This window comes from Dasypus novemcinctus, chromosome 11, assembly GCF_030445035.2.
Source record: "Dasypus novemcinctus isolate mDasNov1 chromosome 11, mDasNov1.1.hap2, whole genome shotgun sequence".
NCBI lineage: Eukaryota > Metazoa > Chordata > Mammalia > Cingulata > Dasypodidae > Dasypus > Dasypus novemcinctus.
Window position 1 is genome coordinate 62,699,282 of NC_080683.1, and position 19,394 is coordinate 62,718,675.

The 19,394-nt window shown below is 35.9% G+C and overlaps 1 protein-coding gene across 6 annotated transcripts in view; it reads right to left on the minus strand.

The window, feature by feature from the left end:
* Window positions 1-19,394, minus strand: part of RNGTT (RNA guanylyltransferase and 5'-phosphatase) — a 355,704-nt gene that overhangs the window by 321,793 nt on the left and 14,517 nt on the right. For 3 of the 6 annotated variants that reach the window (XM_058307139.1, XM_071218593.1, XM_071218595.1), the window contains 3 exons: window positions 18,787-18,861; window positions 4,473-4,548; window positions 3,120-3,360 (listed from right to left, as the gene is read on the minus strand). In XM_058307139.1, coding sequence (XP_058163122.1) covers window positions 3,120-3,360; window positions 4,473-4,548; window positions 18,787-18,861 — 392 coding nt within the window. The remainder of the gene's footprint in view (window positions 1-3,119; window positions 3,361-4,472; window positions 4,549-18,786; window positions 18,862-19,394) is intronic. The other 3 variants (XM_012523691.4, XM_071218594.1, XM_058307141.2) reach the window with 1 other exon arrangement.

Consider the following 19,394-nt stretch of genomic DNA (forward strand, 5'->3'; position numbering starts at 1 on the left):
TATATTTTAAGTGTAAATTAAAAGTAAAAATGAAATAACTGAAATTATGAAATCAAGGTAAAAGTTTTTTAAAAGCTTATACAAAGCTAGAGGGAATTAGTAAACTGAAAGACAGGTCAAAGGAAAATATCCAACTTAAAGAATTAACAAAAGGATGGAAAAGAAAAGAACATGAAATAGTAAAAGAAAAAGAAAAACAAGTTTAAATACTTTAATCTAGTGTATAAATGGAGTCCCAAAAGGAGAAGGGAGAGAGAATGAGTCAGAAACAATATTTGAAGAAAGAATAACCAAGAATTGTCTAAAACTAATTAAAAAAAAAAAAAGTACACCCATAGATACAAGAATCACTGCAAAAAGCAAGCAGGATACCTACAGAAAAAATTGCAAGTAGGAATATCATGATAAAACTGATAAAAAACAAAAATAAGAAATTACTTTCAGAGAAGCAACATTAAGACAGTTGACTTCTCAACAGAAATGATATCTTCAAAATGCTGAAAAAAAATAACTCTATATTTGGAAGAAACATTCTTCAAAAACAATACCAAAAAGAAAGATATTTTCACAAAAACAAATACCAAGGGAGTACATCACAACACACCCAAAGGAAACGAAATATTGAAGAGAGTTCTTGGGAAGCCGATGTGGCTCAACTGGACTCCCATCTACCACATGGGAGGTCCAGCATTCGATCCCTGGGCCTCCTGGTAAAAGCAAGCTGGCCTGAAGGGAGAGCTGGCCCAAACAGAGTGCTGGCCCACATGGCAAGCTGGCCCATGAGGAGAGCTGGCACAGCAAATGACACAACAAAAAGAGGCACAGAGGGGAAACAATAAGAGATGCAGCAGACCAGGGAGCTGAGGTGGCCATGAGATTGGGCCCCTCTCTCAGACTCAGGAATGTCCCAGAACCTGTTCCCAGTGCCATCAGGAGAGTAAACAAGCAGACACAGAAGAACACACAGCTAATGGACACAGAGGGCAGACAACAGGGTGGGGGGATAAATAAAAATAAATATAAAAATAAAAAATAAAATAAAATAAATTAGAGTTCTTCAGGTAGAAGGAAAACTATCCCAAATGGAAGCACAAAAATACATGAAAGAATGAAGAGCACCAGAAAGGGAAAATATATGGGTAAATCTAATGAATATTAATGGTACAAATAATAATAATAATGTCTTGTGGGATTTAAAATATACAGAGAACTGAAATACACAAGACAAACAAGGGCAAGATGAGGTAAATGGAATTCAAGGGTTCTAAGATCTTGCATTGCCTAAAATGTGGTAAAAAATATTAATATATCTCAGACTTTAAAAAGTCAAAGATTTATATGGAAGACTTGGCTAACCCCAAAAAGAAAACTAAAAAGGAATAGAGCACAAGTGGGACAAACAGGAAAAAAAAAAATAGGACAATAAGTTTATATCTGATTATATCAGTACACTAAATGTACGTGGACAAAATATTCCAATTATTTGAAAAAACTGTTCCCTGGGAAAATAAAATCTAGCATGATGCTTGTAAGAGACAAAGGATAAAGAAAGAAGAATAAAAGAAAAAAAAATATTTCATGCAAACAATATCCGAAAGAAAGCTTTTGCAATGATACTATCAGATACTTCACAATGATAAAAGTTAAGACACTGTGAAGACAAAATAATCTTTTACACATATCTGCATGAACCAAATATGACCTCAAAATACAAAAAGCAAAGCCTGACAGAACTTCACAGAAAAATAGATAAATTTACAGAGTTAGAAACTTTTTATATGCTCTTTTTAATCACTGACAATACAAAATGGGAGAAAGTAAGTTTGGAATTTATTTTTAAAATCATATTTATTTTCCCTAAAGAAACTGCCCATCTTGGCTGTTTGTCTCTTAATGCTGTTAGAGTCCTTTGCAACTATAGAGATTTAACAGTACTTTCTAATATAAAATAGATGTTTTAAAGACCGTTTCCACTGGCAAAAAAAAAAAATTATTCAAAATTTATCCCATTTTGCAAAATAATAACTATTTTAAAACTTTTACACAACCTAATATCATATCATATTTCAAAACACATTAACATATGCCCATAGTTAATATTACTCTTAATAAAAACAGGATTTCCTTATAAAAATGCCATAAAACAAGATAATCATCTATATTATATGCTACTTATTGCTTTCTTTAGATTATGATTCTTATTTTTTCTATATATGTGATTCAGCAATTTGAGACAAAGCCAGGAAATAATAAGTTAGACTACAAGGATATTAAGGGATTTTCAAAATTATTTGTTTCAAAGCAATTTACATTTCCAGTGGCCTTACAGTCTTTAAGTTTGAAATGGTAAATACAATGTTAAAACAATGTTTCAACAAGGGAATTTTTTAAGCCTGAAATAACTATGTTCTAATATTTATTTAGAACAACGAAGGCACTGTCTTCCTTTCCTATAAACCATTCCCTACTAATAAGTTATTGTGTTTACTGTCAACCACGATTTCCCAAATACACCTTCATTATTCACTTCATTAGCACTTAATTACCCCCACTTTTTCCCTAACTTTCTCTTTTGACCTCCACCATATACTTGTACGTAGAAGTACAACTAGTACTTTTCCTCTCAACAGCTCCCCTACTCTCTCATGCCCCTAAGAAAATATTTGTTGTGAGGTCACATAGATTAATGAGAGTTGGACAGAGAATAAATGAAAAGTCTACTTTATGGAATGTATGAAAACATCACCCTTGGGTAGGGTAAGGGGGACCAGAATTCATATGTAAAGTTATTTTAACTATGTGCCAATTTTGTAAAGCATTAGTAAAAAGTCTTACCTGGATATTTAATTGGAATCTTACAATACTTTGAAAAGAAATAGTAAATTATCAATCTAATATCCAGGAATTCTTTGGTTTATCTAAGAAAAAAACCAGGATGAATTTACTAACCATAATTTTTCTCTTAGAAAAGACAGACTCATGACCAGCAGGTGTCTTTAGAAATAGACTGAAACAACCGTACAAACCTAGCCGAAGGAACATGGCCAACATTCCATTTTCACAAATTTCTATAAACTTGTAGAGGAAAAGGTGAAGACTATTATATTTTTAAACATTACCAGTTTTAACCGTTCTTTTCTCCTTTTGCCAAAGGAAGCACTTGACCCAGGTTCTGATTCCTTTTTTCCATCCTCATCCTCATCTTCATCCTCATCATCCTCAAAACACCAATCTGGCAACAGAGGTGGGGGTGGAGCTTCCTCTATATCACCATAGCGACGAAAAAGTTCTTTCAAATAATCACCCTTATAGATTCCTGGTGGTCTGGCTTGGGCAAAAGTAGCAACTGCTGCTTCAATACTAAGGAAAATAAATAAACACCATACAGTTTCCTCACTACTCTCCATTTATGCAGGCTTATCAAAACAATTATATTCAAGCACCATATGAAGTAGGAATAGAGGGTTATATAATGGACAAACCACAATCCCCACCCTCAAGGCACTCAATCTTTTTAAGGGACAAATTCATTCTGAAACAGTTTTAATATAAAGCAGATTGATAATTCCTAAACTTTAGAGGCAAATTACTATGACTGTATAAGAGAAAAAGAGATCTGGGTAGGGTCTGTGAAGAAGGTTGAATGTGAATAAAGTCTTAAAGGTTGAGTCTGGCTCCAAGGAAAAACAGAAGTCAAAGAAATGCGAATAGCAATGTGAACAAAAGTAAAAGCATGTTGGTTTTACAGAAACCTCCAATAGACCAAGGCAAGGAGAATATATATACGTCATTCAGAGAGCAGTCGAGCACAGGTTGAGTTAAAGAAATTTAGGGTCACTGGGGTAAAGGATCTGAACAGCCAGAGCTGGAAATGCATGCAGTACAGAACCACGGAGGAAGGGAAATGTACAGTCAATGTGTATTTCAGATGAGTATATGCAGAGAAGGCCCTACTGTGTGAAAGCCTTTGTAAACATAAACAATGTTCTATCCTTTATTAATCAGTCAATAAGAAATCTAAGTTAATAATATCCCATTCTCTTAGGAAGTTCAAGTGACTAAGGTTCTACTCTCTCAGGACCTAAAAAACACCTGTATTCACAAATACAGGTGTTTAATAAAGACATGCCAATTGGTTTAAATGGGATAGCCCTGTCACAAATTAGTAAGAAGTTTTCATTGGTACTCAACTGGTATGAAAAAGCTCTATTAAAAAGGAAAACAACAAGAATAGTAACTTCCAAAGCTGAATGCAAACACACACTATTGGAAGAACCTGTCTCTGGTAATTCTGTATGAAGAGAAAAAAATCTGGAAAATTAAATACATAACATATGAGATATATAAGCGCTCAATTTAAATGCTACTGAGTTCACCAAAAACTTGGCAAAATAAATGCTGAAAGTAAATATCAGTACCAAAAAAATTAACTATTAAATATATCCTCATCCATTATAATAGGAAACAAATACCTCCAATCCATTTTCTCCACCAAAAAGGCACATATGAGGAAACCAGTGCGGTTGAAACCATGCGTACAATGAACACCTAGAAAATAAAGTAGCTTTGGTTTAAAAATTAATAAATCGTTTTAAATGCTACATTTTACTTTAAAATTCCAACCTGCAATCAAAACGTTTAAGTAACTTGTAAAATAACTACATAAAAAAAACTTAAAATGCTGTACCTTATAACTACTATAAAATGGTCAGTTTATGTTCTTTAGAGTCTAATTTAAAACACGAGCTAGAAGTTTAAATGTAATATATTGTTTTCTTGGTTAAAAACTCTCTCTACTATCTAAAGATTTCTCTCAATTAAAAGATTCCAAGCATTTTAAAGAAGATATTTTCACTAAGTACACAGCTCTAACAGGGACACACATACACACATGCACAACACTTCTGACTCAAACGTTGAATAATTTTTCCAATAAAAGGATGGCCTTCTTTATGATCAAAGACACACATCTGCAAGATAGTAAAATCATATAAAAATATCCATATATATATTTCTAATGGATACACCCAAAACTAGAACATAGTAAAGAAATTAATGAAAAAATAAACTAGTATGGGTTTGACATTAGTTGAATATAATCAAAGTGACTGGCTACAGAAAATAATTGATTAACTGATAGATATATAATACAATAAAAATAAAACTACTCTAAAATTCTCAAGAAACCCACTAATTTTATTTTTTAATTAGCTTAGAATCTTTCCAAACATACTTTTGAAAGCAAGAAGTCTGCTAAGAAAAGGAAATTTATTTTTCCTAAACCCTCTTTCAGAACAAATCCAAGAAAAGTATGATCCTATCTCTACAGTCTGAAGAGTGGCAAATGATCTTCACAAATTCGAAAAATTATTGATTTAAATTTCCTTTTTTAAATCATTTTAACTACCTTGAAGAACACAGTCATTAAAACATGGTATATATTATTAACATGACAACTTTGTTGCCAGGTTAACTCACTCTCTTACAAACGTAAAAACGAAACTTTTCCTGTCATCTCTGTTTAACTAAAGAATATAATAACATTTACTATATAATTATTTTTAAGATTAGCCTTTACAAACTACTCTCCCCTGTGTATACAGATCATCCTGATAAGAGTGCCACCAAAATCAAATATAGAAATAAACCAAAAACTAGATTACGGAACTTTAAAAAATATATATGAGAAAATCTTGTCAACCCTAGGGTTTGGAAAAGATTCCTAGATAAATTGAAAAAGCATAAAATAAAAGGAAATATTGATAAATTAGACTACATCCAAATTTTAAACATTTTCTCTTTGAAACACACCTTTGAGGGGAAAAAAAAAACAGCAGCCACAGAAAATACTTGCAATAAATGTATCTGACAAAGAATTTGCATCCATAATATATAAAGAACTCTTACAACTCAATAATAAAATAACCTCATTTTTAAAAAACTGAGCAAAAGATATGAACAGACACTTTACAAAAGAAGATATGCTAATGGCCAAGAAGCACACACACAGGCACAAAAAAAGATTCTCAACATCATTATCAGAAAAATGCAAATTAAAACCACAATGAAATTCCACTATACACTCTTCAGAATGCCTACAATCAAAAAGAATGACCAGGCTGCGGATTTGGCCCAGCGGTTAGAGCGTCCGCCTACCACACAGGAGGTCCACGGTTCAAATCCCGGACCTCCTTAACCCATGTGGAGCTGGCCCACGCGTAGTGCTGATGCGCGCAAAGAGTGCCCTGCCATGTAGGGGTGTCCCCCGTGTAGGGGAGCCCCATGCGCAAGGAGTGTGCCCTGTAAGGAGAGCTGCCCAGTGCAAAAGAAAGTGCAACCTGCCCAGGAATGGCGCCGCACACACTGACACATCAAGATGACGCAACAAAAAGAAACACAGATTCCCGTGCCACTGACAACAACAGAAGCGGACAAAGAAGACGCAGCAAATAGACAAAGAGAACAGACAACCAGGGTGGGGGGGAGGGGAGAGAAATAAATAAATAAATCTTTAAAAAAAAAAAAAAAAAGAGTGACCATACCAACTGGCAGTGAGGATATAATTACACTGATGCTAGAAATACCAAATGATACACCCACTTTGGAAAACAGTTTGGCATGTACTTATAAAGTTAAAACATATACCCACCAAATGGCTCGGGCATTTCATGCCTAGTTATTTTATTCAAGAGAAACAAAAACATGTGTAGACAAAGACTTGCACACAAAGACAAATGACCATAGCAATACAAAAGCACTAACACAGGGTGTTAATAATTGAGTGGGTTGAGGGAAAAATACACCAAATGTAAGTTATGGGCTATAGCTAGTAGTAATACCTTGACAATGCTCTTTCGTACTTTGTTACAAATGTTTCACAATAATGCAAGGCCTTGTATGAAGACACGCAGGTTTGTTTTGTAAATTCACAAATTTTACTACACATTTATTATTTAATATGCTCATATATGAATGATATATTTAAATAAAATTTTGTTTTTAAAAATATAAATAGTAATTTTATTCATAATGGTCAAAACTGGAACATCCCATATATACATCATCAAGTGAATGAATGAAGAACAAGTGGTATAGTGGTATATGTATATAATGAATACTACTCAACCATAAAAAGGAACAATTATTAATAAATACAATGATGAAATCAAAACCATTATGCTGTATTAAAGAAGCCAGGTAACAAAAAGTACACATATATTTGTATTTATATTAAATTCTAGAAAGTGAAAAATAATTTATAGTGACAGAAAATAGGAGATTGATCTACAACAAAAGTTTAAAGGGAGGATGAACTATAAAGGGGCACGAGATTCAAATGTTGTGAATCTTCATTACAATTTCACATAAATCTCTTTCAAAACTCATCAAATAGTCCATTTTAATTGAATGCAGTCCATTATATAGATAAAGTATCCCTAAATAACACTGATTTTAAAAAGGAACCATAGACAAGGAGCTAAAGGAAATCAGGAAAACAATACATGGACAAACAGATTATCAATATAGAAATGGAAATTATGAAAAGGAACCAAACAGAGCTGAAGACCACAGTAACAGAAATTTAAAATTCCCCAGAGAAGTTCAAGAGTAGATTGTAAGCTAGGAGAAGAAAGATCAGAGAACTTGAAAATAAGAAATTTGATATCCAATCTGAGGAGCCAAAAGAGGAGAGAACAAACAAACATGAACAGGAACCCATGAACACCATCAAGCATACCAATACACTCATCATGGTAGTCCCTTATCAAGGAAAACAGAGAAAAGGACAGAGAGAATAGTCAAAGAATTAATGGCTGAGAACACCCTACATTTAATCATGTACATGAATATGTACATCCAAGATGTTTTAATGATTTCCAAATAAGATAAATTCGAATAGACCCATGCCGTGACTTATTATAACTAAATTCTCACAAGCCAAAGATAAAGAGAGAATTCTGAAAGCTGCGAGAGAAGCAATATGTCACATACAATGGAGTCTCAATACAATTAAGTGCCAATTTCTCATGAGAAACCATGAAGACAAGGAAGCAGTGGGATAACATATTTACAGTGTTGAAAGCAGAATTTTGCCAACCAAGAATTCTATATCCAACAAATCTAGCTTTCAAATGGCAGATTAAGACATTCCCAGATAAACAAAAGCTGAGGGACCTCACTACCACCAGCCCTACCAGCCAAAGAAAAGTTCTGCAAGTTGAAAGGAAAGGACACTAGATGAAATATCAAGTCACATGAAAAATAAAGATCTCCAGTGAGAACAGCAACATGAGTAAATATAAATGGCAGTACTACTGTATTTTGGGTACATAACTCCAATTTTTTTACTTCCCACTGGATCTAAAAAGATAAAAGGCAAATGCATAAAATTTAATGATCAATCAGGGGTTTTGGACTCATAATGAATACACATGAAACTGTGACAAGAATTACATAAAGGTGGAGGGATGGATTTAGATACTAATGAAGTTAAGTTGGTATCAAAGCAAATGAGATTTTATAGATTTAAGATGTTAAATTTAAGCCCCATGGTAACTACAAAGAAAATATCAGAGAACATGCATGTTCATAAACACAGAAAAATAGAAAACATATTGCCAGGGCCAGTAAGACAGGGGAAATGGGGAATTAAGGCATAACAGGTTTAGGGTTTCTATTTGGGTAGATGGGAGAGCTGTAGTAATGGAAGGTAGTAGGGGTACCACAATATTGTGAATATGATTAATCCTATTAATTCCATTGCTTGGGAGTGGCTAAGATGGGGGAAAAAATTATATTGCATATATGTTTCCACAATTAAAAAACAAAATGTTAAAAAAAAAAAGAAAAAGAAAGAACTAAAAAGACAATGATAGGGAGAGGATGTGGCTCAAGCAGTTGTGCACCCACCTCCCACATGAGAGGTCCCAGATTGGGTTCCTGATGCTTCCTAAAAATGAGCAGACAACAAGCAGACACAATGAGCAAGGACAAAGAGCAGAGGCAATGATCAGACAGACAAGGGAGTCATCTCGGGGGTGGAAAAAAAAGAGACAATGATAATTAAATGTAGTACATGCATTTACTGGATGTAATCCTGGATGGGATCTAGCAAGGGAGGAGAAAAAATTCAAAGGGTCATTACTGAGATATACAAAAAAATTGGAATATATAATATAAACTTTATATTAACATTAAATTGCTTTAAGCCTAATAAATGGACTTAAGGTGATTACATAAGTAGATATCCTTGTCTTAGGAAATGTACATGGCAGTATTAAGTGTTCAAGGAGCATGATATATACAACCTACACTCAACCTAAACTCAAGTCAGAAAGTGGATTGGTGAATAGACTGACAGAAAGATAGAAAGAATGATAAGGCAAATCCACGAAGTTGAAATTGGTGTAACTGGGTAACCCAGGGGTGGGGGTAGTATGCTAGAGTTTTCTGTAGGAGGTTTGTATAATTTCTATAACCATTCTGTAAGTTTGAACATATTTCAAAATAACTTTTTTTAATTTTATGTATATTGATAAATAACACTTTTATTTTATTTATTCATCTTGTTACAGGGAAGGGTTCTTTCTATAAAAGGTTTTTGCTACTTGAGAAAAATTTTCAAAAACCACTATTCTAGAGTTACTATCAATTGAACTGAATTATCTACTTAGACATCTACAGTATAATAAAATGATAACACGTAATCAATTTCAAAACTCAGTCAATGAACAACCTTCAATAAACAAGGATACAAAGGAACTAGATGGTACCCATGAATGGATAAACAAAATGTGATAGATACATACCACTATAAAGAGGAATGAAGTTCTGATAAATACTAAAACATAGATGAGCCTGAAGACACCCAACTTGATGTGGGCTATGGGTAGGAGGCTCTTTGTCTCTTTGGAGATAACCTTAACCTAAGCTGTCTGTCCTGACTTGTGGGTGTGGGACAGTAAGAGGCTGCAGTCCTACCCTTGGTGACCATGGCAACAATTCCAGTCCCAGGAAGGAATTTAGCAATGCAAACTCTATATACATACCAGTCAGTCCAGGGAAACTGTGGTGGTGGTGATGCTGAAACTTAAGGGAACTTGGACTTGGCCTCGAATGGGAAATACAATATAGCCTGTACATAAATTCAAAATCATCTAATTCTGTATCCAAGTGTGCCTAGTCTCTAGGAATCCAGTTAAGTGATATGGGCTTTGAATGTTCAGAAAGGACATAAGACTGAATGTGTATGCAAGGTTGCATCCAGACAGAACGTGGGCAAGATGCTAATTCAAGCTCACCTGAAGTGTGGGCGATATGTTAATTCAAACCCTACCTGGTACTCAGGCAAAGACTTAACTAACAAAGAAAGTAGTTTTCTTTGATAAAAGCACCATTTGACTCCCCACCCTGTATAAAAGGAACTTGAAAATCTGGTTCAGGCGCTAGGGTTTGAAACAGAAAGCTCCTGAATCTGGCCAGCCTTCAATAAACCATTTTTCCTTCTCAAAATCATTCCTGAGTCCTGGCCTTTCCATATGCAAATAACTGAACCTCTCTCAAATTTTACAACAAGCTGAGTGAAATAAGCCAGATATAAAAGGATAAATGTAATATTATCACATTTATATGAAATAACCAGAATACACAAATTCACAAAGGCAGAAAGTAGATTATACTTTACCAGGGATGGGGTTAGGGATAGGGAATGAGGATTTAATAATTAATGGGTATAAAGTTTCTGTTTGGGGGAAAAGTTTTGCTAATGGATGATGGTGGTGGTAGAATTAACACCACTGAATTGTATACTTGAAAGTGGGTAGAATTGAATACTTTATGTTGTATATATGTTACCACAATAAAAAATTTTTTTAAATTAAAAACAGAACTGTACTACACAATGAGTGAACCCTGACATTAACTATGGACTTTAGTTAACAATATAATTATAATAATATTGGCTCATCAATCGTAAAAAATATACCACGCTATTACAAAATGTTACTAATCGGAAAAACTATGTGGGGTGGGAGCAGGTAATATTTAAACTCTACTTTCTGCGTAGTTTTTCTGTAAGCCTACAACTGCTCTAAAAATAAAGTTCTCCAAAAAAAAGCACATACGTCAAACACTAAATTTAAATGACTTTGACATAGCATATGATTTTTTAAAAAGTAACACCAAATGCAGTAGGAAAGTCTAAGAAGGTCAAAATCCTGGAGATACGTGTATGCCACACTAAAGGAATTCTAAAGGCAATGGGGAGTTGTAAAAAACTTTAACTATGGCAATGAAATTATCAGGTTTTAGAAAAACCACAATGGCAGTATAATCGAATGAGAGGCAGCAACAAATAAAGCAAAAAAAAAAAAAAAAAACAGAAAGGAAGTTGTCCCTCAGGTTTATGCACGAGATGAAAAGAATCTGATGGTGACAGGAGGGGCAGAATGAAGAGACAAGTAAGAAATAGAATCTTCAATCTTAGGTGCAAATAACTGTCAAGATTGAGAGAAAGGTTGGAGAAAGGAATCTGGCTTCTGACTTGGGTGACTAGTTGGGCAGTGGGGTACCATTTACTAGACAGAGAAGTACCATTTACTAGACAGAGAAATCAGTTTATGGGCAATGAATTCAGGTATGGACTTGCCTGAGTTCAAAGTTTTTGTAAGACTTACAAGTATCTGGAAATAGTAAGTAAAGCACCTCAGGCAGATCTTGCTGAAGCTGTAGATTTAAGAAAAACTAGCATAGGGTCTAGTGTGGAAAGGGTCTATAGTGTGGATAAAATCACTGACAAAGGGTAAGTGAAACAGAAAATCATTAAGGATGAAATCTAAGGAAAACTCACCTTTCAAGAATAAGTGGGAAAAAAGAAAGTGAGGGGGGAAAAAAAAGAAGTGGATAAAGAAAATCCATAAATTAAGAAAGAATCATTGTGGGGTTAAGCAAACTAAGAGAACATAGGGTCAAATACACCAAGAAAAGAGTAAGGTTCAACAGTTCAACTGTTTTAAATGTCACATAATAATTATTACAATTCGATTAAGAATTGCTGATTGAAGACTCCAAATGTAATAAAGTGAATTCTGGGAATAAATGGATTCAAGTATAGATTCCTGAAAAAAGTCAGACTGAGAAGGGAAATGTAAAACAGAGAGAAAGATCTGTTTTAACAAAAGGTTTAGAAATGCTTATAGGCTGAGAGAAGGATCTATTTAAATCTCAAAAGTTAATAATAATAGAATGGGTATATTTAAATGAAGTTTCTGAAAGGAAGAGATGAATATTAAACGAAGTGATCAGCCTAGAACAGGAAAAGATACAGCTTGGAAATAAACAGCTATTATCAGGAAATTCTATACTTTGTAAGAAAAGGTTCCTCAAAAAAATCACAAAGATGTTAAATGCAAAAAGATGTTTTTATGTAAGGTATACTTCAGACCAATATAAGCAACAAATATTTCAACTTTAGATAGGCTTCTCATCTCAGCCACTGCTGCTTTTGAATTCAATTTTCACTCTAGCAAGAAAAAGTGAATATTCTTATAAGAAATATAAGTATAAATTGCCAATTAAATGATTAAGTGAAGGCATATAAGAAAGTACTATTTCTCTTTTAAAACTCTTTGATATCCAAATAGTCTTATTGTTCAGTTATATTTCAAAACATTAATAGATGACTGGACTTTTTTAAAGTAATACAAGATAGATTAACTTACAAAATCTTGATGGAAACAAGACTATACAGAAAAATCTGGAAGTTTTTTTAGGTTAAAAAAAAATCCCATTAAATATACTACAAGTTTGTTTGACATGATTGGATTGAATGTTTTAAAAAAAAAAAAGTATATTTCAATTTTCTTTTTCATTATGAAAATGGGTCCATCTAGTGGCAAGTAAATCACAGCTTATAGCTAAAAATCAGCTCATATTAACTATTTTAAGTCAACTTCTTATTCAAATTTTCTTCATTTTCTAGCAAACGTAATAAATTTATATGACATTTCAAGAATTGTTAACACTCAACTATTTACTGACAGAAAACTATAGTTCTTTTCAAATCAAACTTGAAGGGGCTCCTATTGACCTAGAATGGAACAACTTGGACTTCAGAATAAATACTGACAACAACCGATATGAAAATTCATGAGTTCATAAAGATACTCAAAACAAAAGCACCACAATGATGGATACAGACCATTATATATTTTGTCATAACTTACATAATTCTGCGGGACAGAGTATGAACTATAATGTAAACTATAATCCATGCTTAGTGACTGTAGCAGTTTGATATTAATTATGAATTCCAAAAATAGATATTGGATTACGTTTGTGAATTGGTCTTTTCCTCTGGGCATATGAGATTATATTGGATTCAGAGGTTTCACTTTTACTTAATTAAATAATGATTAAGGCTTTGATTGGACTATGTCAGTAGGACCAAGGGGATGGGGACTCACAGAGAAACCACACCACAGAGAAGGGAGGTTGAAGTTTTGTATGCTGGAACCCCAGGAAGTAAACAAACAGGAAAAGAACACAGAGTAATTCAGCTCCACAGACAGGCCCCAGTAGGGGAGAGAGCCTGATAGTCTACAAGTGACCTTGTGGAGAGAACAGAGCAGCTGAGCCTAGAGAGGAACCAGGTCACAGACTAGACTTATTCCAGCCTATAGCTGATATTGGAAGAAGATGGGACCACAAAGTCTTAAGAGTAAGAGGGAGGCTGAACACTTGCAGATGCTGGCAGTTATCTTGCTCCAACACATGGCAAGAGACTTTGGTGAGGGAAGTAACTTACTCTTTATGGTCTGGTAATTGCAAGCTTCTACCCCAAATAAATACCCTTCATAAAAGCCAAGAGATTTCTGGTATTTTGCATCAGCACCCCTCTGGCTAGACTAATACAGTGGCAATGCTCCAATGTGTGTTCATCAATTTTAACAAATGAACCACACTAATGAAGGATGCTGTTAATGTGGGCAAGTGTGGGAGGGGTAGGGAGTGGGGCATATGGGAATCCCCTATATTTCTTATGTAACATTTATGTAATCTAAAGTATTTTTAAAATACATTTAAAAAAAAAAAAGCACCAGCCACCACTGCATATTGCTAGGATACCAACTCATTACTTTGAAAAATGAGAAAGGAAAAGAAAGAATCAAGCATTTAGCCTGTATTGGCAGTACAAACTGAATTTCAGAATAAACAAACTGTAGAGATGGAACAGTTCTTTACTAAAGAAGAATTCCAGCTAATACATGAATAGATGAGAAATGAGAAAAATCATCTTTTTGAAACCCATAATGAAATATTGGATCTAGGCAACAATCATCAAGAGATGCTAAAATCATTAAGTGAAAGATATATGGAGGAGCGGATGTGGCTCAAGCAATTGGGCACCGCCTCCCATGTGGGAGGTCCCAGGCTCAGTTCCTGGTGCCTCCTAAAGAAGACGAGCAGACACAACAAGCAGCAGCCGCAATGAACAGACACCTCAACCAGCAATATGCTTTAACCAGTACGGAGCAGAAATGGCTCAAGCAGTTGGGCACTTGCCTCCCACATGGGAGGTCCTGGGTTTGGTTTCCAGTGCCTTCCAAAAGAAGACGAGCAGACAGGATGAGGAAGCCATTTCAATTTCGGGTGGTGGGGGGAATTAAAAAAAAAAAAGATATATGGAGGAAATAAGCTACCACCACCTAAAGCAACTTAGCTATCTTAGTATCACTAAAAGTGAGACACCAGATATAATGCCTCTTGATGTACTTGTAAAAGAAAATACACAGCACCAGATATGAAGTGCTTGTGTTTAAAATCTTAAAACTGAACGTATTATGTCTCTAGATTTAACTACCAATTTACAGGACATAAGACAAAGAAACAAGTTAAGTGATTTTATGAGGAAACAATCAGATAAATCCAGAATGTGGGTTATTCTACAAGGACGAATTTCCCTGTTTCTCAAAAAAAATGACAGAATTAAAAAAGAAAAAAAACAGGACCAAGATGGCAGCATAAGACACTCCAGGGTGCCATTACTCCACAGACTCTGAATAACTAGCAAAAAGTGCCAGAGACATCTTCCTTAAAACTCCAGAAAATGGTTAAAGGATTATAGTAACTGGGCAAGTGTGGAAGCAGGAAAACACAGATTTAAAAATGGTAGAGGGGGCGGCGGACTTGGCCCAGCAATTAGGGTGTCTGCCTATCACATGGGAGGTCCGCGGTTCAAACCCCGGGCCTCCTTGACCTGTGTGGAGCTGGCCCATGCGCAGTGCTGATGTGCGCAAGGAGTGCCCTGCCACGCAGGGGTGTCCCCTGCATAGGGGAGCCCCATGCGCAAGGAGTGCACCCCATAAGGAAAGCCACCCAGCACAAAAGAAAGTGCAGCCTGCCCAGGAATGGTGCTGCACACACGGAAAGCTGACACAACAAGATGACACAACAAAAAAGGAAACACAGATTCCCGTGCCGCTGACAACAGAAGGGGACAAAGAAGATGCAGCAAATAGACACAGAAAACAGACAACCGGGGTGGGGGGGGGGGGGAGAGAAATAAATAAATAAATCTTAAAAAAAAAAAATGGTAGAGGAAACTCGTGGTGCCCTTGCTGGCCTCTTCCTTGCCCTCCCCAGTGCAATGTGGAGCTGGCGTGTAGTGTGGAGCTTGCCTGCACTCCCACTGTGGGTCCCTGACCCTATTTCAGAAGAAACAGGCCAACCCATATGGTGGCTACGGGGGTGCCTGTATGTTACTGCCTATCTATCAAGTTGCAGCCTTAAAGAATGAACCAGTAAACATTTCCCAGATTCACTCTCCCAGAACTACCTGAAGGCAGAAGCAGCTTACAGAGCTAAGGCAGAGTAAGAAACAAGTCAAAGTGACCTGTGACAAAGGATTACATGCTTTAAGTCATACAAAACAGCACATGGGAGAGGGATAAAGTCTACTTCATAGCAAGTAAAGGGGGTATTTAAATGCCTGTAATCAGGGGAATTCCCAAGGTCACAAAGAAGCACAAACCCAGGACATGATGCAGGCTCAGAGGAGTACAGAGGAGACCCGGTACTTTCATATTCACCTAAGGCTGATCTTCTTGATAAAAGGGCTAAACTCTTAAACAGAGCGCCAGTCAATAAGAGGACAATTTACAAAGACTGTGAAAGATGTTTTTTGCACTACTGGTTTTTTTGTTGTTGTTGTTAGTTCCTGGCACTCAAGGAAATCTCTGTCATATCACTGGCTGGATACAAACTTAAGGAACAGACAACTCAGGAACTAAATCCCAGAACTAACATATCAGAATATTAAAATGTACAGCATGCAACTAAAGATTACAAGACAAACAAAGAAAAAGGAAATGATGGTCCACCCAAAGGCATAAAATAAAAATCCAGAAACCATCAATGAAGAATATCAGCAGTTGGACATACCAGACAAAGACTTTAAAAAATGATCCTTAATATGCTATAGGAAAACACAGAGAAAGAAACAAAGGATATCAAGAAAACAATTAATGAACAATAGTGGAATCTGAATAAAGACATAAAATTTTAAAAGGAACCAAACAGAAATACTGGATTTGAGACAACAATAACTAAAGTGAAAACTGTCAAGAGCAGTTTGGAGTAGGCAGAAGAGAGAATCAGTGAACTCAAAGACAAAACAATTGAAATGATTCAGGCTGAGCAGAAACAAAAAAAGAATTTCAAAAACTGCAGTGAGGGAAACAGACGTGGCTCAACCAAATGGGCTCCCATCTAACATACAGAAGGCCCAGGGTTCAATGCCCAAGGCCTCCTGGTGAGGCAGCCTGGCCTGAGCAGCGAGCTGGCCAATGCAGAGTGCCGGCCCACGCAGGAAAGCTGCCCAGCACAGGAGTGCCAGCCAACGCAGAGAAATGGTGCAGCAAGATGACGCAACAAGAGACACAGAGGAGAGACAATAAGAAGACGTAGCAGAACAGGGAGCTGAGATGGCATAAGAAAGTAATCGCCTCTCTCCCACTCCGGAAGATCCCAGGATTATCAGTTCCTGGAGCTACCTAATGAGAATACAAGCGGACACAGAGGTACACACAGCAAATGGACACAGAGAACAGACAACAGGGGGAATGGGGATGGGGGGACAAAAAAAAAGCACAGAGAGCCTAAGGGACTTGAGAGATACCATAAAACTTATCAATATATGTATTATGGGAGCCCCAGAAGAAGAAAGGGGCAGAAGAAATATTCAAAGAAAAAAATGGCAGAAACTTCTCAAAGTTAACAAAGGACATAAATATGCACATTTAAGAAACCCAAAGAATCCCAAATAGGACAAATTAAAAGAGAACCACAACCTGGCAATACCTTTGCTAGGTATATAACCAGAAGAACTGAGAGCAGTGACATGAATAGACATCTGCACACCGATGTTCATAGAAGCATTATTCATATAGCCAAAAGTTGGAAACAACCCAGGTGTCCATCAACTGATTAATGAGTAAACAAATTGTGGAGTATACACACAATGGAATATTATACAGCTGTAAGAAAAAATGAAGCTGTGAAACATACGACAACATGGATGAACCTAAAGGACATTATGTTGAGTGAAGGAAGCCAGACACAATGGGATAAATACTGTATGACTGCCCTATTATGAACTAAACATATTACGTAAAATAAAAATACATTATATGAAATATGAATATGGGTAAAAATTACAAATATAAAACCATTTTTATTTCAAGTTGAACAAATGTATGTTAAAACTACAAAACGTTAATATCAGACCGAAAAAAAAAAATTACATTGAAGGGAAGGAGAGAGACACAGAGTACTACATATTGTATGATTCCATTTATATAAAACGTAAATATTAATTTATACAGATGAAATTAGATTAGTGGTTATATAGGGTTAGGGAAGGAATGCTAACGGGCGTGGAATCTTTCTTTTTGGAGTAATGAAATTGTTCTAAAATTTTTTGAGATGATGAATGTACAACATTGTGATTATAGTAAAAGCAATTGATTACACTTTAGATAGATCATATGATATGTGACTATATCTCAATAAAACTGCTTAATAAACAAATAGTTGTCCAAGAATAGCCAGAAATAGCAGCTATGTACAGAATGGGAAACAGAGAGAAACTGAGACATAAGAATTTTCTATTTGTTTTTTGTTATTATTATTATTGAAATGGGAAAAAAAAAGAGAACCACACCCAGACACATACATAATGGTGAGATTATCAAATGCCAAGGACAAGGAGAGTTCTGAAAGCTGCAGGAGAAAACCAGCATGTTATGTACAAGAGAGTCCCAGTAAGATTAAGGACCAGTTACTCATCAGAAACCACGGAGGCAAGAAGGTAGTAAGCCAAAATATTTAAAGTGCTGTAAGAATTGCCAATCAAGAATTTTATATTCAGCACAGGAAGCGGATGTGGCTCAAGCAGTTGGGTGCCCACCTACCACATGGGATGTCCCAGTTTCAGTTCCCAGTGCCTCCTAAAAAGATGAGCAGACACAGAGAACACACAACAAACAGACACAGAAAGTAGACAGTGAGAACAAACAACAGTGGGGGTGAGGGGGGAGAAGATAAAGAAATAAATAAAATAAATCTTTAAAAAAAAAAAAAGAATTTTAAATCCAACAAAACAGTCTTTCAAAAATAAGGGAGAGGGGAAAGGAGGTAGCTTGAGTTTATTGCCTGCTTTCCATACACAAGGTCCCAGATTCGATCCCCAGTACCCTCATAAAAACAAACAAAAAAAGGAGCTCTCACTGGGGAGCCGATGTAGCTCAGTGGTAGAGTGCCTGCTTCCCATGTATGAAGTCCTGGGTTCAATACCAGTACCTCCTAAAAAAAAAAAAAAAAAAAAAAAGAGGGAGAGATTAATATATTCCCAGATAAACAAAATAAAATAAAATAGGTCCAGGGTTCAAGCCCCCGGCCTCCTGACCCCTGTGGTGAGCTGGCCCATGCGCAGTGCTGATAAGCACAAGGAGTGCCCCACATAGCGGAGCCCCACGTGCAAGGAGTCTGCCCTGTAAGGAAAGCCACCCCACACGAAAAAAGCACAACCTGCCCAAGAGTGGCACCGCACACACGGAGAGCTGATGCAGCAAGATGACACAACAAAAAGAGATACAGATTTTCAGTGCCACTGACAAGAATACAAGTGGACACAGAAGAACACACAGCGAATGGACACAGAGCACAGACAATGGGGGGCAGGGAGAGAAATAAATTTTTAAAAATCTTTAAAAAAAAAAGTTGAGGGAGCTTACCAACACTAGACCAGCCCTACAAGCAATGCTAAAGAGAGTTCTTCAGACTGAAAGGAAAAGATACTGGAGAGTGGATCAAAGTGGTATAAAGAAATAAAGATG